Genomic DNA, 21886 nt, shown 5'->3' with positions numbered 1-21886 from the left:
TCATACCCTGGTGTACGCAAGTTCTGCGCTCAGTTTTGCAGACTGGTGGCACCCAGCGTCAAAGCCGTACTACTGTTCCTGTGTGGTTATTCTTCTTTTTTTAGATCCACATCCCTGACGCAACTTTATAAATACAATGGAACCTCGGTTCACGACCATAATTCGTTCCAAAACTCTGGTCGTAAACAGATTTGGTCGTGAACCGAAGTAATTTCCCCCATAGGATTGTATGTAAATACAATTAATTCGTTTCAGACCGTACGAACTGTATGTAAATATATTTTTTTAAATATTGTTAAGCACAAATATAATTAATTATACCACAGAATGCACAGCGTAATAGTAAACTGAATGTAAAAATATTGAGTAACACTGAGAAAACCTTGAACAACAGAGAAAACTAACACCGAAAGAGTTTGCACTATAGCGATACGAACCGCTCGTTAAAAACACATTTTTTTAGGTTTTAAGCACAGGGAAAAAAATGAACATTTGAAAAATCCATAATTTAATAAACCACCAACAAAAGTAACATTGCGACAATGCACGCAAACAGAAGTGAAGTGGAGGTTAAAATCCAATAGAAAAAAGTCTTTATTAAATACAACGAGGTTAAAACGATGCTCGGATCTGTCTCTTTAAAAACAAGCCTGGTGCATTCTTTAACTTCTCGGCCTTCTGCATCAAGCTGTCTCTCTTGTGTGTGTGTGTGTGTCTCTCTCTCTTGCTCGCTGCACAGGGAATGCACAGGGAGAGACTGAACACGTGCGGAAATCATTGGCACGCACAAAGGGAAACTGGCTTGTTCGTATGCCGAGTCTGTGGTCGTGAACAGATGCAAAAGTTTGACAGTTTTTGGTCGTAAACCGATTTGGACGTGTTCAGAGACGTTCGTGAACTGAGGTTCCACTGTACACTGAAATTAACTGCATATTGTTTATTAGTTTAATACATCTGATTTTAATTAACCTGTAACAATATAATAGTCCACACAAAGGTCAAACAGATGGCTTAACGGCTATTACAGAGCTGAATGTGTGGTGATTGGGTAATTGGAGAAAGAAAAGGAAGGACAGGAATTGGAGGCGAGTACGTTTGAAAGCGACAGTACTGCTGCAATAAATTATTTCATCGAAGGTCGCACGTGGCAAAGCAAGCATTTTGCGTGATGCAGATACAATTACTGCGCCACCGTGTTTCCATGTTTAATACATGAAATCACGTATACATCTCAGTATTTTCATTATTCAGACAGCTGTAACATTATGAATGTAATGGATTCTGTGTCCTGTCGGAGGAAGAGAAAGCCCGGAAGCACGTAGTGATTCACACACATAGAACACATAGAAGATCAAATACAAAACAAAACATTTAACATGCTACTTTAGTTATGATGGGATTTGAGAAACTAGTAAATTAAACGATATTAAGATGAAGTTTATGATGTTCTACTTTAGTGAGAAAATAAACTATGTGATTAAAGTAGAAATTTCGAGATTAAAGTTGACATTTCGTGCTTTTTTTCCCCACTGCGTCCCTATTTTTTTTTCTTTTCTCTGTACCCTAATAAGCTTTCATATCACACTCAGAGGGTGGGCTACGACTTGCCTTTACACGGTGACTTTAATATCTGACAACTTATTTTTTATTTCGTGCGACTTTGTGAACTTGAGCTTTCGAGTTTCTCAGACACTCTATGTCACTCGATCAACTTCCTTTTGTTGTTTATACCACTGTTTAAACCAACAAATAGTATGCTTTTCTTTGCTTCCACTTGGTATTCACTGAAATTCTTCTATTAACCCATGCTTTTGCTATTGCCTTTTCAAAGAACGCTGACCTTAAGGGCTATTTATATTGATTTGCATATTTAAAGAGGCGAAATTCTGGGAGGAGACGGGGCGGGACAGCAGGCGCATGCACGTGCATTTCTTTTCATGATGACCAGGATTTATGTAGCGGAAGAACTTGGAAGTTGGCGTTCGCACCGATTTACGCATCTGGATTTTTTTTTTTGTGCATAAACACACTTTCCGCTTTTCTGCTTACGCCATGTTATAGTTTGAATTCTATGCACAGCTTTATGCATGAGGACCTAGGGCCGTGCTCAGAACTCTACCAGGGCCATGCTTATTCTATTTTGATTTTCATGGACAGGATATCAAGGTACAGCTAGAAAGAGGAGGGTGTCCAGTTTGGTGGCCTTAGAATTGTATCACTGATAGATGAAGTGGTCCTATTGGCTTAATTGGGCAGTGAATTCCAGCACACATTGGGATTGCTTTATGACGGATCCATTTGGGAGGTGAGTTACTGTCTCAAGTGGAGGGTTTAAGTACCTTGGGGAAAAGGGATACTGAGATTGACAGATTGATCAGGGCAGCAAGTGCAGTTATGCAAGCTCTATAGCAGTCCATACTGGTGAAGAAATAACTGAGCCAGAAGGCAAAGCTTTACATTTACCAGTAGATTTATGTCTTTATCCTCACCTATTGTCATGAGATTTGGGTAATAAGCGAAAGAGATTGCAGGTACAAATGGCCAAAATGAGTTTTCTCCACAGGGTGGACATCCAGGAGAGGCCAGGAGAAAAGACACTGACTCTCTGAATGGAGAAGAGCCAACTGAGATGGTCTGGGCATTGGATACAGATGCCTCCTGGACACCTCCCTGCAGAGGTATCACAAGCATGAGGAGGAGACTCTGGGGAAGACACATTGGGCAGGTTAAATTTCCAGGATGGCCTGGGAACACCTCAGGATCTCTAAGTATGAGTTGGCAAGTATGGCTGGGGAAAGAGATGTATAGGTCTCACTGCTAAGACTGTAGTTCCCTCAACCTGGGGCCTCATGTATAAATGGTGTGTGTTTCCATGCACACTTTGAGATGTATAAAAACTAAACTTGCGTAAAGCCGTGCACATTTTCATGGCAGCCTCCCCCTTTGCGTATGGAAGTTTTCTGCTTGGTTTTGTAAACTGGCAGCATTCAGCGTCAAAGCAGTGATACTGTTTCTGTGTGGTCTCCCTTTTTTATATTCACATCAATGACATGGGATCTATCAAACATATAAAAATAATTAACCCATGCTTCCTCAGGAAAGCCACCAGCATCTGCATGAATTCCTGCCTCGCTCTGTATGCTTGCTGGGACTGGTGCAACTCTGGATGGGTGAAATAATTAAACATGTACAAAGTAATACAAAGATTGTTTTTCAGTGTCCCTTAATAGTCTTGAAGAATCAGCATTCTGGTTTTACATTTATTACAGAGCTTATATTGTGGTAATTGGTTATGTGGAGAAAGAAAATAGAAGGACAGGAATTGGGGGTTGGTACATTTAACAGACACAGTACTGCTGTAATAAATTATTTCATTGAGGATTACACACATCCCAGCAAGCACCTTGCAGGAGGCAGGAACAATCCCTGGATGGTGGAACCAAGAATAATCCCTGGACAGGGAGCCAGCTCATCGCTACTGCTCCACCACCGTGCCCCCATGTTTAATACATGCTGTAATGCATTTCATCATGAAAATGATACCAAGCGTACATCTTAGGACTCTAAAATGTTCACACAGATGTAATATCATGAATGTAATATATTTTGTGTGGCAATCAGTGCCTGTACACTCCTGTCTACGAAAGAGCCCATTTAAGAAGTTCGTAGTAATTCACACACATTGAACACATAGAATTTGAAGCATTTAACGTGCTACTTTAGTTACAATAGGATTTGAGTAATTCTAGTAAATTAAACATCAATTATAAGAAGAATTTTAAAACAATTTACTTTAATGACAAAATAAACTACAAGATTAAACTGGAAATTTTGAGACTAAAGTCGACATTTCAACCTTTTTTTTCTTCACTGTGTCCCTATATTTTTTCTCTCTGTGACCTAATATGCTTCTGTATACTTATTATACTTATTCTGTATACTGATTTACATATTCAAATATACAAAATTCTGGGAGGAGTCGTGGTGAGGTGGCAGGCACATGCACGTGCGTTACATTTCATGCCAACCGGGATTTATGGAGTGGAAGTGCACTGAAGTTGGCGTATGCACGGTTTTGTGCACATTTCCACTTTTGTCCGTACGCCATATTTTAGTGAGACTATTATGCATGGTGTTATACATGAGACCTCTGGTCTCAGATAAAATGACAATGAATGAATGAGTTAAATGATGCAGTATTTTTACAGCATATAATAGATGTAATACCTGCAATCACGGACTGAAATTTAAGTGCTAAACTGTTGAACCAGCAATCTGGAATTCAATTTTTCATTTCCTTATAAATTCTTTCCAAAGCCTTGTGTGTTTTATTAACCCGATGTTAGCACTCCATCTTTTCAAACTAACTGCATGTGCCTGATTTTATAGATTCATAAGTTCATATGACATATTCTTAAGTTTATATGACATATACAGTAAGTGCTTAAGTCACTGGCATTCACCTTGAATCAAAGAGTAAGTTTATTATGTTTAAAATTAGTTTTTATTCAAGACAGTTTTACAAATATGTAATTTGCCCCACACAAATGACTGAGCTGTACTAAACAGCTTAATAAAATATCACAACCTCATAATGAGCACAAGGAGCTTACTATAAAAACTAATGGGCTGCAAGTCCACACATGAAACAAAAGCTTTAAACGTACTGAATAACAGAATTGCTTATGGGTTGTTTTGTGTCTATGCTCCTAAAACCTTCAATAATTTACCAACTGGGGTATTCCACGCTAGTATTGTTGAATATTTAAAAAAAACTGTTAATACACACTTCTTCTAATCTGACCGTTTTTCATCTTTGTTTTCTCTTTTCAATATCCCATTGTGGCATTCATTTCTGCTGTCTTTCCAAAGTATTCTGCAGCCTGTTTTGATGCTGAAAGAGTTAAGAGGATGCTACTGCTATGAAGATACTTAAAGCCCTGAATCTTCTAGGACTTTTCTTGATACATAGATGACACTGAATTACTTTATCATACTCCAGTACAACAGAATGTCAAGATGGGGGTCAGCGGTTTTTGTTCATGACCTAGCCGTAATTATTTCTCCTGCATCCTTGCCAGCTGGACTTTCTGTTCTTTTCTCCTTTGAGGCCATTTGACCATATGTTATCAAATAAGCCACTGACTTTTACCATTTTAACCATTACATACTCAAAAACAAGAAATTCTTCCATTTTCATCTTTTATATGTAATATTCTTGAACTAGTTAGAAACTAGTACTGTATGAAATTTACAAATAATTGATGTTGTTATTGTCCACTTCAAACATGTAAAATGTTCAGGCATACTGATTCATGTCTTGAGACTGTACAAATGTTACACGTGTGCTTATTCAAGTGTTATCACAAGGATATTACTGTATGTAAGATAGAGGGTGTTCTTGAGTTACCCTTGAACACAGAATAATGTTATGGAGGACAAAAATAAAAAAAAAATTAAATATTAACTTTTATTAGAAAATGGCAAAAGGTGAATAAACATAAGGAGAAACAGAAAGTATCAAAATAAACAGAAAACAACAAATTCTATACACTGTAATGGCCAAGCTATACAATAAAAAAGTCCCAGACATTTTTCTGGTGAGACTGGCCCACATCCCATCAAGTACTACCCAGGCATTCTCTTACTTTCTGCACTTTCGTAATTATCTATCCTCATACTAACACTGGTTGAATTTTTGTCCTGTTCACTTTTTGACTTCAAGTTATGTGATAAAAGCTAATAAAACTCTGGTCAGCAGTTACTTCCAGGCACACTTCTAGGGTCAAGACCTGCCTTGTAACACTCCAGATCTTGCAACTTTCATATGTGTTATTGTCTTGAGCACCAGCTCCCATTTAAAGGAACAATTAGCTTGTCTTTCACAATAAATAGTGGGGGGAAAAGTAAAATTTAATTTGCCTCCCTACTTTAACCTATTTGACTTGGAGACCTCTATATTTAACTGTCCGGATTGTTCTATTAACTTTTTTTTCTAACAGCAGAGCTTTACCTATCTTTATTCAGCAGTGTCAGCTGATGCCAATGCATTTGGTCCCTACCTAGCCTCTGGTCTCTATGTTAAAAGAATAATTTAGTGAGATTCTAAAACATTGCAAGTAGTCCTGTTTACCAAATCACTTCTTCTCCAACTAGTCTAATTCTATTTCGAGGTTATAGGTAACTGGCTTTCTAAAAGATTAATTTACTTTAATACTACTATGTCTTTTTATAAAGATATTCTGTTATTTCTTAAATATTTTGGGAAAGAATTAATCATCAACATTTTATGGTAAAAAGGGATGAAGTTGTTGGCAGCATACTTTAAAAACATTTGCTAAATATCATACATCAAAGGGGAAGACAACATATTTCAAAAGACATTAGATTCTGCCATTTTTTACACATGTCAAATTCCACTAAATAAAGTGCTCCGGACTGAATAAATAATTTGTTAAAATGGGGATTTCTGTATAATTGATTTGGAACATAGTGTGGTTTTTGGCACATATTGTTGAAAAAGCTGCCTGCATAATGCTCTTTTCTTCTTGCTAGCATCAACAGAAGCAAGAAGTTCCAATTTTTTCTGTAAAGTAAATTGCTTTAGTTATGTAATATAGCATCCCTCGATGTACGTAGCGAGCAGTCAGTATTATTAGACTTCAAGGTCATTTTGGAGTAATGTGTCACCCTCTGTATCCATAATGTGCGCCCCTTAAATTTCATATACAGCCCCTCTCAGGTGACTATGCCTAATGGATTGAGCAGCTCTCTCTGATCTTTATGAGTCATCATTTTTTTACCTGCAAAAGATTCACATAAAAAGATTTTGAAAAATTTTGAGGAAATAAATGTCACATTCGTAAATAAGAATCATTGGAAGTATAAATTTGCAAGAACAAAATTCAATGGCACATTCAAATGCAACAAATTTCTTTTAAAAAAGATTATGGTATGCAGGTATACAAAGGGTAAAATCTCAGTGAATTTAAGAAAAACGTTCAAATCTTTTTGAGTAGCACAAACACGAGGGACTGCAGTGGGCTGGCGCCCTGCCTGGGATTTGTTCTTGCCTTGTACCCTGTGCTGGCTAGGATTGGCTCAAGCAGACACCCCGTGACCCTGTGTTAGGATATAGCGGGTTGGAGAATGACTGACTGACTAAACACAAGGCATGCTCAGAAGTCAGCACTTTCGCTGAAGTCTGAGCCAAAAAGTTATTATCAATCTGATCAATGTGCTCAGCAGAGACAAACCATGCTGCTAGAAACCCAGAAATAAGAGACTAACTGCAGCAAACATCCAGAACTCTGCAAGACAGTGCGACATCTAGATTGTAATTCTGCTTCAAAATGTATACATACCTTGAGTAAGTCGAGTGTAATTGTGGAAAACCATTTAGATCAGTAAACATCAAATGTAAACGTGGAAAATAATTTAGATCAGCTAACATCACATTATAATGTGACCTTGAGAGATGCTCTAGACACAGTGGCTCCCTTAAAACAAAAGTGATCAAAGCACATAGAAACTCTCCCTGGTTTAATGAAAATACTCAAGCTCTTAAATTAGAGTGTCGAAAACTGGAGCGCAGATGGAGAACAACAAAGCTACATGTCTTTCAAATTGCATGGACAGAGAGTGTTAATAAATATAAAAAAGCCCTCTTTAAAGCTCGCTCAGAATACTATTCTACATTAATAGATAGCAATAATAAAAATCTTTGGGTACTGTTTAGAACAGTGGCTAAATTAACAAATGGGAATTCAGATCAACAGTGCAAAATACCAACAGATATTAGCAGTACAGACTTTATGAACTTCTTCAATGAGAAAATTAAAAATATAAGATCCCAGATCTCAGCATCACAGTACAAACCAAATACTAGCTTAGCAGACCCTGCCGCACATTGCATTCAGCACTTTAGTAATTTTAATCCTGTAACTGAGCAGGAAGTCTTAACTTTAATTACTAAAATGAAGCCCACTACTTGTTCCCTAGATCCAGTGCCAACAAAACTAGTAAAAAGTGCCATGGATGTTCTTGCAGCCCTATTCTAACATTATCAATAGTTCATTACTGCATGGCACATACCTGATGCACTAAAAGTGTCAGTCATTAAACCTTTACTTAAAAAGTCAGACCTAGACCCACACATACTAAATAATTATAGGCCTATTTCAAATTTACCATTTCTCTCTAAAATACTAGAAAAAGTAGTCGCCAGTCAGCTTCAGTCACACCTTACGCATTACAATTTATTTGAGAAATTCCAGTCTGGTTTCGCACTGGTCATAGTACAGAAATGCACTAACACGGGTTGTAAATGACATTCTGATATCCTCTGATGAAGGAAACTCCACTGTAATTATGTTGTTGGACTTAAGTGCAGCATTTGACACCATTGACCATTCTATTTTACTGCACAGGCTAGAAAATGATGTTGGGCTTACAGGCCCGTGCTCGCTTGGTTTAGTTCTTATTTATCAAATCGATTCCAATATGTACAGAAATGTGCTGACAGTACTCCATCATTATACACAGAAGTTCAATATGGTGTCCGCAGGGCTCAGTACTGGGACCTTTACTGTTTTCACTTTACATGCTTCCACTGGGATCTCTCATTAGGAAACATAATGTTAATTTTCACTGTATGCAGATGACACCCAGTTATACCTTTCATTTAAATCAAATGAAGTTTCTCCGATGTTGTCTTTAATTAGTTGTGTTAGTGAATTAAAGGAATGGATGAATGAGAACTACTTGTCTTTAAATACAGATAAAACAGAGATGTTAATTGTTGAGGGAATGACGCTGATCACAGCAATATTTTGTCATCATTTAACTCAGTTGGAATCCCAATTAATTTTACTGAATCAGCCCGCAATCTAGGAGTTATCTTTGATTCTAGCATGTCATTTAAAGCACATATTACAAAGTTGTCCAAAACATGTTTCTTCCATCTTAAAAATGTTAGGAAATTAAGGCGCTTTCTAAATAAACAGGATTGTGAGAAATTAATTCATGCATTTATCTCTAGTAGGATTGACTACTGCAATGCGGTGTTCACTGGCTGTTCAAACTGTTCTCTATACAGCCTCCAGTTAATCCAAAATGCGCTGCAAGAATTATTACAAGAACAAGAAAATATGAACACATAACTCAGTTAAATTTAGGGCAGATTTCAAAATCCTCCTTTTAACATATAAAGCATTAAATGGCCAAGGTCCGCTTACTTGTCTGAACTTATCATGACTTACAAACCTGAGCACATTAAGATCTCAAGATGCCGGTCTGCTTAGGATTCCAAGGATTAATAAAATAACAGTGGGAGGTCGAGCTTTTAGTTACAGGGCCCCTAAACTGTGGAATGGTCTTCCTGCTTCTATAAGAGATGCCCCTTCAGTCTCAGCCTTTAAATCTCGGCTGAAGACTCACTACTTCAGTTTAGCATATCCTGACTAGAGCTGCTGATTAACTGTACAGACTGCATCTCTGTTGTTAGTCATTAGCACTAAAACATAAGTAACATGATGTTATAATTTGAATACTAACCCTCACCTATTCTGTTTCTTTCTCGGTACTCAAATGTGGCAATTGGTGCCAGGCCCACCTACCAAGTTGTTTGCCTGCCTATGGTAAAGTCATCCCTGATGGAGGATCACAGGAATCATGGGAAAAAGGGGTCCTTTCATCGATTGGCTGGCGAGCAACGTTTCAGCCGTAATGGCCAAATGGGGAGGCAGCTTGATGGATGAGGTCTCCAGGACTCTAAAAATATCCAAATCTATTATGTGATATCATCTACTGTTAAATTCTGCTCCGTACTTCTAAAATTTTTATTATTACGCTGTATTAAGGATTTGTTCTGTTCTGTGTATTGTATTGTATTGACCCCCATTCTTTTGACACCCACTGCACGCCCATCCTACCTGGAAAGGGGTCTCTTTGAACTGCCTTTCACAAGGTTTCTTCCATTTTTCCCTACAAGGTTTTTTTAGGAGTTTTTCCTTGTCTTCTCAGACAGTCAAGGCTGGGGGCTGTCAAGAGGCAGGGCCTGTTAAAGCCCATTGCGGCACTTCCTGTGTGATTTTGGGCTATACCAGGGGTCCTCAATCACGGTCCTGGAGAGCCGCAGTGGCTGCAGGTTTTGCTACAACCCAGTTGCTTAATAAAAAGCACTTATTGCTAAAGTAACACTTCTGCTTCACTTTAGTGATTTTGAGCCCTTATTGCTTAATTTTGTCTTAAACAGCTATTTTAATTGCTCCTTATTATCAATAACATGCAAATGACAAGAGAGAGCAGCATGTCCCCATTTAGTTTATTTACATTTACACCTGTGTGTATTTATCTGCACTATTGGGTTTAATTAAATACTTGGAAGAAAAATGAAGAGAAAAAAGTGAAGGAGTGAGAATTACTCGTCCATTTTAGCCTTCAAATCATTTGCATGATAGAAAGGGAAAGAAAATCTGGGATATGAGAATGACCTGACATAGCAGAGTTAATTTAATTTCATAGCTTGTTAGTGCTTTATTGGCAAGAATTGCTTTCTAATTAAGCAACCAGGTCAGAACAAAACCTGCAGCCACTGCGGCTCTCCAGGACTGGGATTAAAGACCCCTGGGCTATACAAAAATAAACTGTATTGTATTGTAAGTACTGTACATCCATCCATTATTCAACCTGCTATATCCTAACTATAGGGTCACGGGGGTCTGCTGGAGCCAATTCCAGCCAACACAAGGCGCAAGGCAGGAAACAAACCCCGGGTAGGCCGCCAGCTCACTGCAGGCCGCGCACACACACACTAGGGACAATTTAGAATTGCCAATGCACCTAACCTGCATGTCTTTGGACTGTGGGAGGAAACCGGAGCACCTGGAGGAAACCCACACAGATACGGGGAGAACATGCAAACTCTACGCAGGGAGGACCCAGGAAGCGAACCCGGGTCTCCTTATTGCGAGGCAGCAGCACTAACCACTGCACAACCGTGCCGCCAAGTACTATGTGGAATTTGTACTTCCTTCTCGTGTCTTGTGTATTATTATTTCCTGGTCCCTTTGCTTCGTTTTCTCCATCTTAAATATGTTGTGACCAGTAGCAGGCATTACAATACCCTAAACCCCAGACACAACCACACAGACACAAGTCCCCCCAAATTCTCTTCCCCATTATAATAATAATAATACTAATACTAATAATACTACTCCTAATAATAATAATAATGCATCTTATTTATATAGTGCCTTTTTCATGCTTAAGGCACTTAATGGTTATAAGATAACAGTCATGCTTAGAATGCTCCATGTATGGTTGGTCTGAGGTATTTTTGGTTACAAAATTTTTTATAAATGCAGGTTTCTGCCAAGCAGACAGCCAAAAATCCGGCCAACTATGATACTTGCGACTAGTTGAGGGAGTTACAGTGTCCCAAACCCCAGGCAGAACCACACAGACACACGTCCCAGGTGCAAATGTGAGATTTATTATTATAAATTACCTCACAAATGGCTTAAATAAACACCAAAACAAATCCATACTCTTTCTACCTTGCTTCCCCTCTACTCCTCCCAGGCAAGCTTTGTCCGTCCTCTACTCCCGACTCCAACGGATGAGGTCTAGCGGGTAGAAGAGCATAGCCTGTGGGAAGCACTTCTGGGTTAAATTGAAGTTCCAAAAATCAGGCATCATGTATCCTTGTAGTATCCCCTGGTGGCATCCATGGAACCCGACAAGGCTGCTATATTGGACCCCAGTTCCCAACATGCCTTGCAGGATTTTTGCACAAGGCTGTCGTCTAGTGCAGGGCTCCTCAATCACGGTCCTGGAGAGCCGCAGTGGCTGCAGGTTTTTGCTCCAACCCAGTTGCTTAATAAAAAGCACTTATTGCTAAAGTAACACTTCTGCTTCACTTTAGTGATTTTGAGCCCTTATTGCTTAATTTTGTCTTAAACCGCTATTTTAATTGCTCCTTATCAATAACATGCAAACGACAAGAGAGAGCAGCATTTCTCCATTAAGCTTATTTACATTTAACACTTTTTTTTATTTATCTGCACTATTGGGTTTAATTAAATACTTGGAAGAAAAATGAAGAGAAAAAAGTGAAGGACTGAGAATTACTCGTCCATTTTAGCCTTCAAATCATTTGCATGATAGATGAAAAAGGAAAAGAAAATCTAGGATATGAGAATGACCTGACATCGCAGAGTTAATTTAATTTCATAGCTTGTTAGTGCTTTATTGGCAAGAATTGCTTTCTAATTAAGCAACCAGGTCAGAACAAAAACCTGCAGCCACTGCGGCTCTCCAGGACTGGGATTGAGGACCCCTGGTCTAGTGCATCAGGGAGCAAGTAGCCTTGCCAGGTTGTCTCCCTCTGTCTTTCCATCCTACTGGCCTCACAGCTGAGTAAGGAATCGAAGCTCGTCCCAGCCGGGATGCCTGCACATGCATGCTGTCCATCACAATGTGTATTTCGGGCTAACTTATGAGACCAAAATTTGTGCATGTGAATGTTGTGTGTTTCGTTTTGAGTATTTCGGGGTTTTTTTCCATACCAAAGAAGTGCATGTTGGGTTAACTGACAATGCTAAATTGGACCAGTGCAAGCCTGTATATCTACATAAGTAAACCCTGCTGTGACTGGCATCCCATCCACGGCTGATTCCATTTTTGCACACAGTGTTGACATATATACAAACACACACATATTCCTACCTACAAACATACACACACAAATATATGTAAGAGATCTTTTATTTCCAAAATTATTACCACTTTTCATTTCAAGTAGATCTAGTTAGTAATTATAATGAGACTGTCTGACTTTAAATGTACATAAAAAATAAAAGCCTTCAGGGTATATAGTACATGCTTCTGAGAAAACAAAGCAGTTAACTGTCTACCTAACCAGTATAATCAAATAAATTAAAATCTGCCTGATTGTTTCAATTGTGCATTTTCATGCTGCTGTTCTTTTTTCAAATAGTGAGAAAACTTTACACATTTAACAATAATAGTCTATGGACCTCTTCAATAAGCATTCCTGCATTTTATTTTGACAGAAACTCTTGTATACACATTTACTATTGCATACTTTGTTTCATTCTTTTGGTCACGTTTCTATATATACCAAACATTATACACTTGTCATGAGATACATTTTCTCCTAAGCTACCTTTTTTCATGATTCACAGAAGGTTTTCTGTGTTATGCATAATGAAACTAGTATAGATTAAAATCGCAGAATGTGCTGCCAAAACAGCAACAAAAAATCCCCTTGCCCTGCAGTTGTTACTTCAGCCAGTCTATTTGTAGACATAATCATCTCTTGTAGCTACCTTTAACTAACATTTATTCTTAGATGTCTCAGAATTCATAGTTTCATCAGTGAAGAAGGAGGAAGGAATTTGTATTTTCAATTTGTTCATATACTTTAGCCACCTTTTAGAAGGTGTCCTGGCATTGGTCTGTGTCTTCACCAAGCATTTTTGCTCCTGACACATTGGTTGTGCTACAAATGAATCTAAATGAATTACATTTTACAATTGCTACTACTTTATTGCTGCCTAAACAATATGAAGTATGTATAGTTTCCCTATTTTGTCGTGGTTTTCTATGGGTACTTTTATTTTCTCCCACACCTTACACTTGTGCAGGGTAGCTTCATAGGTGGCTCTAAATTGTGCCCGATACTTCTTCACATGACAAAAAAGTTGTTTTGAAAGTATCAACAAATATCTTTAAAAACAGCTGCAGAGACCTGTGTAAAATGTTCAGCTTATTGTCTATGTATGTGTACTGTGAATATTCTGCCTGTGTTTGTGTGTATTTTTTCATGACCTTCCAGTTTCCTCCCACAGGCATATTTATTAGTTTAACTGAAAACAAAGATAGAGAAAAAAAAAAAAAAAAAAAAAAACAAGAAACTATGTGTATTACAATGAACTACTATTAAAATTGGTTAACCTATTAACATAATTTATAATAAAATCAGTTAACAATTAATAAATATGTTTTGTATTTATATATTACAGGAACATGTTGAATTGCACTCAGGACATGGATGAATGGATGCTGTTTTGCGTTTATTTCTAACTCTGTTTCATCATTAATATTGGCTCTCAGTATAAAATTTAGAGGCTTTTGTATTTATGACTGCAAAATGAGATCTCCAGCATGACGCTATTGACTCTGACTTGTTTAATACGATTCATGACTATGATGGCCCACAGCCTGTCACATTAGCACTGGGTGCAAGAGAAAACCACACCTGAAGGACACAACGATGCATCACAAGACTAATTCAGAATTACCAATACCACACTTGTACTTGGGATCTGGGAAAAAAAAATTTCAGCACACCTAACTGCAGAGAACACGGCCTTTTTTATCTGTGTGGGTGCGGCAATGCGCTGTATAAGCGTGCGCTCCTAACCTCTCTCTCTCTCTGTTGTGCCTACGTGACCACACGCTAATACCCGAATTATTCTGAAGCAACGTTTGCACTGTTTTGCGTTTTTTGTATCTCACACCCTCGTACACCTTTATCTTAAGAGCATCCCTTATCTACGATGGAGCGTTCTGTCAGAAGAAAATATGAAGATGGTTTTAAATTAAACGTCACTGAAGTGGTGAAAGAAATTGGTAACTGCGCTGCTGCAACAAAATTTGATGTATCCGAGAAACTGATGTGAGATTGGAGGATGCAAGAAGATAAATAAAAAAAATGTGTCGCATTTTTGAATGGGCGTATATGTTGGGCTCTGATTTTCTGATCGATTTTTCAGGTTTCAAGACCTGACTTATACATGAGTATATACAATACAAAACCCACAATAAGCGGCTTCTTAAGTATTTACTGAGTCAGTATTTAGTAGATACAACTTTCACACCACTTCCAGCTTTGTGTCTGTGTAGGTAGCTTTCTATCAACTTTACATATATAAACACTGCAAATTTTCCTCAGACTTCTTTGCATAACTACTGAAACACTGTCAGGTTATACGACAATCATGAGTGAATAGCCATTTTCAAACCCAGCCAGAAATTCTCAACTGGATTGAGATCTGGACTCACTCGACCATTCCAGGTCATTAGCATCCATCCATTTTCTAACCCGCTGAATCCGAATACAGGGTCACGGGGGTCTGCTGGAGCCAATCCCAGCCAACACAGGGCACAAGGCAGGAACCAATCCTGGGCAGGGTGCCAACCCACCGCAGGACACACACAAACACACCCACACACCAAGCACACACTAGGGCCAATTTAGAATTGCCAATCCACCTAACCTGCATGTCTTTGGATTGTGGGAGGAAACCGGAGCGCCCGGAGGAAACCCACGCAGACACGGGAGAACATGCAAACTCCACGCAGGGAGGACCCGGGAAGCGAACCTGGGTCTCCTAACTGCGAGGCAGCAGCGCTACCACTGCGCCACCGTACTTTTTTCTATTCTTCTTTGGAAAACTGCTCAAACTCTGTCAGGTTGCATGGGAACTGTGAGTGAACAGCCTTTTTCAAGTCCAGACACTAATTTTCAATTGGATAGAGACATTAACATTGTTTTAATCCATTCCTGTGTAGCCTTGGCTTTATGTTTGGAGTTGTTGTTTTCTTCTTTTTCTAAACCTACTCCATGAGGTTTCCTCCAGGATATCCCTGCAATTTGCTGCATTCATTTTACCCTCTAAACTTAAGCCTTCCTGGGCTTGCTAAGGAGAAGCAGCCATACAGACTGATGCTAACATCACAACACTTCATGTTCAGGATAGTGTGTTTTTGATAATGTTCACTGTTTGGCTTACACCAAAAATGTTGTTTAGTCTGATGGCCAAAAGGCACAATTTAGGTCTAATCAGGCCATAGAAGCTCCTTCCAGCTCATGTCATAAGCTCCTATTTGCCTTCTAGCAAATTCAACATGAGATGTCATGGGCATTGTTTTTTAGCAGTGGCTTTCCACTTTCCATTTTCTCATAAGGCTGTGACTGGAAAAGCACCTGAACAACGGTTGCTATATGCGCAATTTCTCCAATATCAGTGACAGTAGTAGATTGCAACTCCTTTGGAGTTCTCATAAATCTCTTGGTGGCTTCTCTTTCTAGTCTCCTTTTTGCATGATTACTCAGCTATTATGGATGCCCTGCTTTAGGCAGATTTACAACTGTGCCATACTGTTTACATTTGTTAATGATTGACTCAACTGGAGATTTATTGACTTGGATATCTTCTTGTCCTTATCCCGGAGCTTTTCAATTACTTTTTCACAGAGTTGGTTGGAAAGTTCTTTTGTCTTCGTTGTCTAGGATAGTCCATGATACTGATTCACCATAAGTTTGACCATCAACATACAGGTACATTTATACTACAAACTCTCTTCTCTACAAACAGGTTACCTCCACTGAACTAATTACGTGACATCTAAAAACAACTGGCTGTACCAGTGATGATGATTCCAGGATTAAAGGGAGTGAATACTTAGGCAGTTAATTATTTTATGTTTTAAACTTGTAATGAATTTAGATCACTTTGTAGGGATCTGCTTTAACTTTGACATCATTTTTTTCTTTCTGTTGATCAATACAGAAAAAACAAATTAAATCCGCTGTGAATTAATTTTGTAATACTATACATCCATCCATTATCAGACCCGCTATATTCTAACTATAGGGTCACGGGGGTCTGCTGGAGCCAATCACAGCCAACACAGGGCGCAAGGCGGGAAACAAACCCCAGGAAGGGCGCCAGCCCACCACAGGGCACACACACACACACACACACCAAGCACACACTAGGGACAATTTAGGATCGCCAACCTAACCTGCATGTCTTTGGACAGGAAACCGGAGCACCCGGAGGAAACCCACGCAGACACGGGGAGAACATGCAAACTCCACACAGGGAGGACCCGGGAAACAAACCCAGGTCTCCTAACTGCAAGGCAGCAGCACTAACCACTGTGCCACCGTGCCGCCCTTGTAATACTATAAAATGTGAAAACTCGCAAGGGGGTTAATACTTTTTATAGGCACTGTATGTCTTTTGGGGCATAACCTGTTCTAATCTGGTACAATTAAGAAATGATGTGTTTCTTTTAATGCACTAGATAATGCAAAAAGGAGGCTAGTTAAAGTGGTTTTAAGGTCTTGGTATAGTGTATCTATTAGATTACATATAACAACAAAACATTTGCTAAGTTCTTGTTAAACAGCAATAACTGATTAATGGATTCTATTATGGCTAGTTTTGTTTTGTTATGTACTAGTTACTCACATTATTATATTGGAGAACAGCAAATATCGATAGTTTACCAGTAGAGGGCAGAAAGGCACTAAAACTCGGTTATGTATGCTGAAAAACATGTAATAAATGACATTATTGTTAAATTATCTTGTAAACAGAAAAAAAACACAGAAAGAGAAAACTGACAATGTTACGGAATACTACAAATAGAGAAGATGTAAATGTATGCTGAAACTGAGCAAAACCCTAACTAAATGGGACAAAGAAGTAAGATTCTTAAAAATAGCTTTTGCTTTACGTGGATTTTTAACAATAGACACAAATCCTGGGTGTCAGTAAAGGGGACTGAACCAACAACCTGGTTGTATTGTTCAACAGAGCTGCCACTAAGATGCACTACCTTTATAAAAATGAGTGAGAGATAACACACCTAACATCAAACCTACTTAATACAAGTCAAGGCTGCAGGGGAGCACAGCCTATCCTGAAAGCATTAAAGGTGATGAGGAAATCAATCTTCCAAAGGGCACCAGTCCACTGCTGGGCCAACTAACTCGCATATCCACAAATGACCAATCAAGATTCAACAATTGACCTAACAAGGACATATTTAAGATGAAAGGTAGAGTGCCAAACGTATAAAAAAAATCAAAATAAATAAGCAAAAAAAAAAAAAAACTAGCAAAAACAGGATAAACTTGCAAACACCACACAGACAGTAATCAGGTGGGTGATTTAAACACCAGATGCTGGACAAGTGAGGCAGCTGCACTAAATTCTACACTATTGTGCCACTTAAAAAGGGAGATAAACATTACAGTTACTTTAAAATTCTGCTTACCAGTGTGAACTCTCAAGTGCACTTTAAGATGGTGGGATGACCGGAATGTCTTTCCGCAGTAGGGACAGTCCTTTCCTGCTACTCCGCGGATGCGTTCACGCAGAGAGGGGGATGGACTAGACCCTGACGTTCTTAGTCCATTTTCTCCTGGAAAGGAAAAAAAAAAAGAAAATTTCAGTATCTGGTAAAGAATAAAAAAAATGCTAATGTTTAACACAAAACTCTATTTATATCAATGGCCATTTAGAGAGTACAAATTCTTCTTCACAATTAACCAGATTCCATTATGGGCTTCTGAACAATTTATATACAGTACTTTTTGGATTAAAGTGAAAAAGATTAAGTGAAAATGAGGTCATATACCTTGGGACTATTTAGAGAGAGCAAACTTTACATATTTCAATATTTATATCAGACAATGTAGCTAGCAAGAGTCAGCATGAAAAAAGAAAACCTGTTGAGGAAGAGGATGTCTAACAGACACTGCTTTAAAGTGTAAGCCGATAACCATAACAATAAGCAGCCTGACATAAAGGACTCTATTTTTTCCCCTCTCACAAAACATTTTTTTGTCTTGAGGTTTCAGACAGTCAAGCTTCATAAATTGAGAAATGCTACTTATCCATCCCTTTTCTTAACACACTTTTTTAATTAGGGGGTCATGGGATTGGGGGTGGGATTGATATCTGAAGTTTATTTCAGCAATAGCAGGTGCAAATTAAGTTGAAATCACCAGAGAAAAAAACATACGAATACAAAGATAACACACTGGACCAGAGTCAAAACAAGTTGTAATGACATGTTGATGTCATCCTTGAAAGTAGAATTGGGGCAAAAAGTGTGGAGCGTTTTGCGTTACTACTGTATGAGAATTAATTAAAGCACAAATTCTGCTCTAAAAACTGTTTTTGATTGCTGCTAAGGAGCTGTGCAGGAATTTTTAAAGCTTTTTTTTCTCCTTTAGAAGGGTTTTTTGCCTTCTTTGTTTCTGCCTGCACAGGAGCAAAGAGTGTTTCAGAGATGTGTGTGGAAAAGTACTTGTTACTTTTACTCAAAACTAGCATCGGCAAGGTGAGGCAGAAAATAATTGTTAAAACCGACAGGTCTGTAAGTAAATAACCAGTAATCCATCCATCCATTATCCAGCACGCTATATCCTAACCATAGGGTCACGGGGGTCTGCTGGAGCCAATCCCAGCCAACACAGGGTGCAAGGCAGGAAACAAACCCTGGGCAGATGCTACTCTACTTAAAATTGCAAGGAATAATAAAATAACAGTGGGCACTTTAAGCTACAGGACCCCAATGCTGTGGAAAAATCTGCCTGATAATATAACAGATACCCCATCGATTTCAGCTTTTAAACCTAGCCTGAAGGATCATGACTTTAGTCCAGAATACCCTGACTAGACCTGCTGATTAGCAGTGCATGCTGCATTTTGGTTTCATCCATTATCCAATCTGCTATATCCTAACTACAGGGTCACAGCCAACACAGGACGCAAGGCAGGAAACAAACCCCAGGCAGGGCGCCAGCCCACCGCAGGGCACACACACACACACAGGGGACAATTTAAGATTGCCAATCCACCTAACCTGCATGCCTTTGGACTGTGAGAGGAAACCGGAGCACCTGGAGGAAACCCACGCAGACACGGGGTGAACATGCAAACTCCACGCAGGGAGGACCCAGGAAGCGAACCCAAGTCTCCTAACTGCGAGGCAGCAGCGCTACCACTGTGCCACCGTGCCGCCCGCATTTCCGTTTGTAAGTCATTTATTCAGAAATGTAGGCAATACAATATTTTTGAACCATTATGAATCATTCTGTGCTGGCAATCAGAAGGTTGCTGGTTTGAATCCCATAAATGTCAAAAAGGGACTCTGCTCTGTTGGGCCCTTGAGCAAGGCCTGCAATTGCTGAGCGCTTTGAGTAGTGAGAAAAGCGCTATATCAGTATCTGGATATGGCACTTGGTGCCACTGCCATTTCCACTGGTGCCAGGCTGTGCTCCTTATGGAAAAAACAATCTTGGATAAAGAGGCACTGAAATCACCAAATGGAAAGATTCCCTCATCGGATTGGATGGCCAGCACATACTGTAGTCCACTACTGAAACCCCAAAAGTGGGTAGATGGCCAGTTGGTAGAGGTCTTTAGGATTTTGACTGTTTTTTACTTTCTCTTTAACAATTTTAATCCCCTCCATTCTTAAGTGGCCACAGTTCATCAATTAATTAATGTAGAGATATTTTTGGTTTCCATTTATGTTGAATCAATTTCTACCCTGTTCTTTGTGTGTTTTAACAAATCTGTATTCATATGTGTACCAGCTCTGTATTTAGTAATTAATATAATCTGTACTTGCATTTTAACTGAGAATTATTCACAATGCCCTATACCTGCACACAAAGAAAAGTTCTATGCAAAAAATAAGTTGTATGGTATTGTACTGATTAAGCCAGTTTTCTTAGTAAGAGAAAAAGTGTTACATGACGAGCAGTTAGGAAATTCAGCAAAATTAAGAGATTGTCAGCGTAAGGGTTCATTAATAAGGAAGAATACAGCTGTTATTGTCCATGTTGGAACAAATGACACACATAAGGGCAGCCTGTTGTCAGTTCTGCAAACCAAATTTTAAAAGTTAGTTGCCAGGCAGAGGAGAAAAACGGACAAGGTAGTCTTCTCTGAAGTTCTACCTGTGCCTCAGGCACTGGGAATCCATTTGGAACTAACAAGGCCTGTTCTTCTGTGAAGGGTTACATTTGAAAGCATTGGGGAGGTATATGTGTAGATTAGTTTAATAGTTTAAGATAGTTTAAACTAGGGAATGGGGGACGACAATGAGTTTAAGTCAGACAGGGTTTAAAATTATCCTTGAAGGAATAAAAATAGCATAAAAACAAATATGCATAATAATGTTAATTCTAACAAAAAGTTTGAGTGCAAAAGTAAAATAAATAACACATTAAAAGTAGTATGCCTTAATATTAGAAGTATAAACAATAAAACAAGTGAGTTGTAGTTGTATGTAGTTGTGCATAATTATGATATTATACCAATAACAAAAACCTGGCTAAATATTAAGTATGACAATGAGTATAACATAGACGGGTACACATTTTTTAGGAGGCATAGACTGAACAGAAAAAAGGGAATGTCATTTATGTAATAAAACAGTTTGTGGTCCCCGGCCGGGGACTTGTGCCTCCTCCAGACCGCGAGGGGGCGTCTGTCCTGGTTCTGTTGGGGGCCACGGGTCGAGGGCTTTGAAGCCCAGCCCTGTAGAGACCCGTGGGCCACCGCCAGGCGGCGCCCCAGTGCCTGTTTATCCCGGGAGCCCGGCACTTCCGCCACACCAGGAAGTGCCGGGGGGAAGACGACCGGGGAGACACGGACGGCTTCCGGGTGCGCAGCCGGCACTTCCGCCACACAGGGGTGTGGCCACCGTTAAGTGCCGGGAAGCAGCTGGAGCCCATCTGGCTTCCCATAAAAGGGGCCGCCTCCCTCCAGTCAGTGGTGGATGTCGGGAGGAAGCAGTCAGAGCTGGAGAGAGGACGGGAAGCGGCCAGGAAGGCACAGAGACTGTGGGCCTGGACATTGGGGAAATCGGTGCAAGAAGGCACTGGGGGTGCACGTGAGCAAAAACTGTAAATAGTAGTATTGTAAATAAACGGTGTGTGGGTGAAAATATGCTGTCCGTCTGTCTGTGCCAGGGCCAGCTTTCACAAGTTTAAATGCGAGTCATTTTCAGTTGGATGAAGAGCCACATCTTAGTGAGGATGTCT

At 39.3% G+C, this 21886-nt stretch overlaps 1 protein-coding gene across 3 annotated transcripts in view; it reads right to left on the bottom strand.

Annotated features, from left to right (window-relative positions):
* The window catches only part of LOC120523507 (zinc finger protein 536-like), a 148202-nt gene that overhangs the window by 5905 nt on the left and 120411 nt on the right, over positions 1-21886 (bottom strand). For all 3 annotated transcript variants that reach the window (XM_039744887.1, XM_039744901.1, XM_039744892.1), the window contains exon 4: positions 18100-18246. In XM_039744887.1, coding sequence (XP_039600821.1) covers positions 18100-18246 — 147 coding nt within the window. The remainder of the gene's footprint in view (positions 1-18099; positions 18247-21886) is intronic.

Source organism: Polypterus senegalus, chromosome 1 (assembly GCF_016835505.1).
Source record: "Polypterus senegalus isolate Bchr_013 chromosome 1, ASM1683550v1, whole genome shotgun sequence".
NCBI classification, from domain to species: domain Eukaryota; kingdom Metazoa; phylum Chordata; class Cladistia; order Polypteriformes; family Polypteridae; genus Polypterus; species Polypterus senegalus.
Note: the sequence above shows the minus strand (reverse complement) of the source record. Positions and strands in the feature narration are given on the sequence as shown.